Below are 5,000 nucleotides of genomic sequence, written 5' to 3'. Positions count from 1 at the left end.
AACGTCACTGATTTCAATCCTGGCATCAAGGTGACACTGGACATGTTGAACACACCCTTGGAGATCTTTGGCTGTTTATTCACTGAAGATCTTCTTATTCACATTGTCCTGGAGACCAACTGGTTTCATTATTGCTTTTGTGTTCTTTCCATTTTTATCCATATTGAGTGAATATCTCTTGCACTAAGCAGTCAGAATGTATTACTTGTTTGTTTTTCTTTTCCACTCTCATAGGTATGCTGTCACCCACCCTCCTGATGTCTCCCTTTACATAAGGAAATGAACATCCAAAACCTCCCAATTACTGCGACTACTGGTCAACCAATTGCGTCCTGCATCATGAACTCATTGCTGAGGTTATGTATGCCAAGGGATTGGTTCAACCACTGGAGGACGACTCCCCTCCATTTCACTCACTTGGAGGAAGGAACTCCACTCATAGAGGACAGAATGAGGAAGCTCCAACGGTGTCATGGACTCCCTCATTTTGATTGACGTTCGTGCCAGGGCAGGACATTGTCATAGAAGTTCCATGGGCAGCTAGGCTTTAAGACCTACAACCCAGCTAAGAGGGCGAGGTTCGGGTTGAATATCTACAAGCTTTGTGCCAGTACTGTCAGCTGCAGGGTACACCTCTTGCTTCAAAGTGTACACCTAGAGGAACATGGCAACATGCCATCGTCCACGAAAGCAGTGCTGCACTTGAAGCAGTTTAGCGGCTTCCTTGGGAAGGGGTTTCAGTTATTTGTGGATAACTGATATACATTGCCAAGTCTTTTTCATTTGTAGCAGTCACGTAGGACTAATGCGGTAGGGAAAGCTTGGCTGAACAGGAAGTTCATGCCCAAGGACCTCAGTGTGAGGAGTAAGGGTGATGTCAATTACTGCAGCAAGAAGACAGGGATGCTGTCCTTGATGTGGAAGGACTGCAACACCATCACCATGCTGTTAACCATCCATACCTCTGCAATGGATGGGGATAAGCCGGTGGTAGTAGCAATGCAGCTATTTTTTACCACAGAACTTGGCACTCTAGTAAATCCTAGTTCTTCCAGCAGGTGCTAACCAGAAATGTTTGGCCATATTACCCACATCACTGTACCATGTCCAGGTCAAGAGCACTGGAATTCTTAATTTCTGGGAACTAGCAAAGTCCCAGAAAAAGAAGGCTTTTGTCAAGTCAAAGCCAGATGGACATCATACTGAAATCACTGAGAACAATGTGCCCAATTCACTGTGGACAACTGTCTGCTACAGATGCAAGTTTGGTGTAGAATACCTCTTACACATTGAGTTTACAAACAGTGGGAGGAGTAACCTCTATTACCGAGAGCTGAAGTCTGCTGGTGATGGCTATGGATACCTTATGGAGATGGTGCCCATCGCTATGGTCCAACTAGTAATAGGTGTAGCTATCCACAGTGTGACTACCAGGTCTTCTCACCTCCAAGAAAGCAGCCACTTCAACACTCAGCTGATTCAGTTCCTTATACAGCAGTGGCAATAGATCAGTCTGCCTCAAAGAGCAGATATAATATGCTTTATTTTATGCATGTATGAATTTTCAAACAGAAATATCTCAGAAGCCTACTTTTTCTGCTTCCTGACTTTGGCCAGGTCACTTTTATTCTTCTTCTTCATAAAGTCACGACAACTCTGCCATTCTATCTTTTTAAATGTTCCTTTTTGTCCTTGCACAAGAGCCAATTTTGCAAATGTCTCATACTACACATATCTGTACCACAAAAAAACTGTCAATAAGAGAGAGAGAGAGAGAGAGAGAGAGAGAGAGAGAGAGAGAGAGAGAGAGAGAGAGAGAGAGAGAGAGAGAGAGAGTGTTCCAATATACATGGGCTTTCCAAATTTGTGAAAGAAATATTTTCAACATTTCCAATCAAGTTTAAGTTGAAACAAAGATTACACAAAAAACACACCTTGTTAAAACACTCTGGCGATCTGGTCGAATGTCTAGTATGATCTTCCTAATCTGTGGCTCAAACCCCATGTCTAGCATGCGATCCGCCTCATCTAAGACTAAGTATGACACACCACTCAGGTTGATAATTTCTGAAAATCATAAAAGTATTAAGGATTTTTTACACATAATTCAATAGTAGGTTGACCATTCCTTAATGACCATTGAGTCTATGCTTCTTTCAAGAGCTCTGTCCACTCATGGTCAGTCATCCACATCAGCCAGCTACATTCAAATTTTTCATGACAGCACATTTCCGTCAGCCCAACCGTTAGCCAAATTTTTCCATTATAGCATTTTCCTGTCACTTGGCCTTCAACAATATTTTTTAATAATCTGACAGTAATGCCATCTGACTCTAATGAGTTAATCTGAAAGTTATTCTGTTTCCCTATTATATGCATCTGCTCTATAGAACTACATCTAAAAAAAAAAAAAAAAAAATCTAAATATTGTCTGAAATGTATCTTTATATGAATGAAAAATCAATATTATGGTCAAATTATTAATAATAATATACAGCAACTGAAGAAAGTAGGCCTTTTCAAGCAACACAATTTTGAACTGTTTTAACTCACCCTTCTCACTGAATTCATTAAGTCTCCCTGGGGTAGCAACAACAATCTCTGCTTTAGCATTGATTTGACGGATTTGTTGCCTCTTGTCTCCTTGGCCATATACAACCACACTAAAAGAGATAGGGACAATTGCTCTGCATATTACCACTTACAGAATCAGGCTTATAGGTCTATCTAATACATATAAGTCCACAAAATTACAAAAAGCAATTTAGAGACAAACTAATAAGAAATCTACACGACAGGATCTTACCATCTGATATTCTGGTACTGATATTTTGTAACTTCTTTCTCAATTTGCTGAGCCAATTCTCTTGTGGGAGCTAAAACAAGGCACGTGGGTCCTGGACGCTCCCACCTTGGGACAGGTTGGTGAACTATGTGTATCAAGGCTGGCAAGATAAAAGCCAAGGTCTTTCCTGAAGTAGAAAGGCAATACTTTGTTCTATAAAAATGGACTGGCAACCACACTGACTAAATATACTTATATTAGAAAAATATATATCAAACAAGGAGAAAGAGAAGAAATTCAAAAGAAAACTATTACATACCAGTCCCTGTCTGTGCAATGCCAATCATATCATGTCCTTTCATGAGGATGGGCCATGACTGGCATTGTATAGGTGTAGGATGTTCAAATCCTTGTTTCTCAATTTCTTTCAAAATTCCAGGATAATTGTGAAAAGCTTGATTGAAGGTGTGCACTGGATTTGGGATATCAATTTCACTCTCAGGATTGCAAAGGTTTACACTAATATTAAAGTTTTCTTCCCTGGAATATAAATATGATACATATTTATATATATATATATATATATATATATATATATATATATATATATATATATATATATATAGCTATATAGCCATACATATATAGCTATATAGCCATACATATATAGCTATATAGCCATACATATATAGCTATATAGCCATACATATATAGCTATATATCCATACATATATAGCTATATAGCCATATATATATAGCTATATAGCCATATATATAGCTATATAGCCATATATATATAGCTATATAGCCATATATATATAGCTATATAGCCATATATATACACACACACACATTATATATATATATATATATATATATATATATATATATATATATATATAAATATATATATATACATATATATACACACACACACATATATACACACACACACATATATATACACACACACACATATATATACACACACACACATATATACACACACACACATATATATACACACACACATTATATATATATATATATATATATATATATATATATATATATATACACACATATACACACACACATATATATACACACATATATATATATATACACACACATATATATATATACACAGACACATACACATACATATATATAAATATACAAACACACATATATATATACACAGACACATACACATACATATATATAAATATACACACACACACATATATATATATATATATATAAATATACACACACACATATATATATACACACAGACACATACACATACATATATATAAATATACACACACACACACACACACACACATATATATATATATATATATATATATATATATATATATACACACACATATATTTACATTATATATGTATAATCATATATAATGTGTTTATATTTCACATATATATCACACACAAGTTAGTTTTAAGTATATATAATATTTCTGAATTTTTATATTCCTCACCTAAATTTCTGCACTTGCTCATTACTCATTGCTTTTATATCTGGGTCTTCAACATAAAAGTTTTTTTCTATTTCTGGAAGGTGAGCCCACCGCTCGGCTTCAAATTTTTCCTGAAAGGAGAAATTAGAGGTTTGTAATACCTTTTTCAATCACTTTAGGAATCTAGAAATGTCTGTACATCAGTAGGCTGACAGGTTGCGATTGGGAAAAATATGGCACTAAGTTTAAAGGTATATTTAGCAACGATAAACATTTTTCTAACCATGGCGATTTGTTGCATGTGCACACAGTTCTATTCACCATGATTGTGGTGGACCTCTCAAAAACTTTTTTTTTTCTTTTGACTTTGTTACTATGAGACTTATGTAGGATCCTCTGATATATATCTTTCCTCTCTTTCCCTTTTCTTCTCCCTCCTCTCTATCTTTTCTCTCCCTCTAAAATATAAAATAGGCTGTACAATAAAACTATTACAGTCTTATAAAAAAATCTGAGATGTTCACTTTTTGAATTCAATTTACTCTAAACAAAAATTGTGCCTTTATTAGGTAAAAACAATACGAATATCTGAGGGTAAAGGGCTTCCCAAGCTCACATCAGGAAGTTGAAGCCTAAGGAATGAAGATGAAAGAGTAGAAGAAGAAATAAAAGAACAATAAATATTATATATATATATATATATATATATATATATATATATAAAT

General features: G+C 35.1%; 1 protein-coding gene across 2 annotated transcripts in view; it reads right to left on the bottom strand.

The window, feature by feature from the left end:
* Nucleotides 1-5,000, bottom strand: part of LOC125036534 (probable ATP-dependent RNA helicase DDX43) — a 27,214-nt gene that overhangs the window by 7,463 nt on the left and 14,751 nt on the right. For both annotated transcript variants that reach the window (XM_047629202.1, XM_047629203.1), the window contains exons 7-11: nt 4,297-4,406; nt 3,105-3,325; nt 2,807-2,972; nt 2,554-2,663; nt 1,935-2,067 (exon numbers count right to left, since the gene is read on the bottom strand). In XM_047629202.1, the coding sequence (XP_047485158.1) occupies nt 1,935-2,067; nt 2,554-2,663; nt 2,807-2,972; nt 3,105-3,325; nt 4,297-4,406 (740 nt within the window). The remainder of the gene's footprint in view (nt 1-1,934; nt 2,068-2,553; nt 2,664-2,806; nt 2,973-3,104; nt 3,326-4,296; nt 4,407-5,000) is intronic.

The sequence above is a fragment of the Penaeus chinensis genome, chromosome 21, assembly GCF_019202785.1.
Source record: "Penaeus chinensis breed Huanghai No. 1 chromosome 21, ASM1920278v2, whole genome shotgun sequence".
Taxonomy (NCBI): domain Eukaryota; kingdom Metazoa; phylum Arthropoda; class Malacostraca; order Decapoda; family Penaeidae; genus Penaeus; species Penaeus chinensis.
The sequence above is the reverse complement of the archived record's forward strand: the minus strand, read 5'-3'. Positions and strand labels throughout refer to the sequence as shown.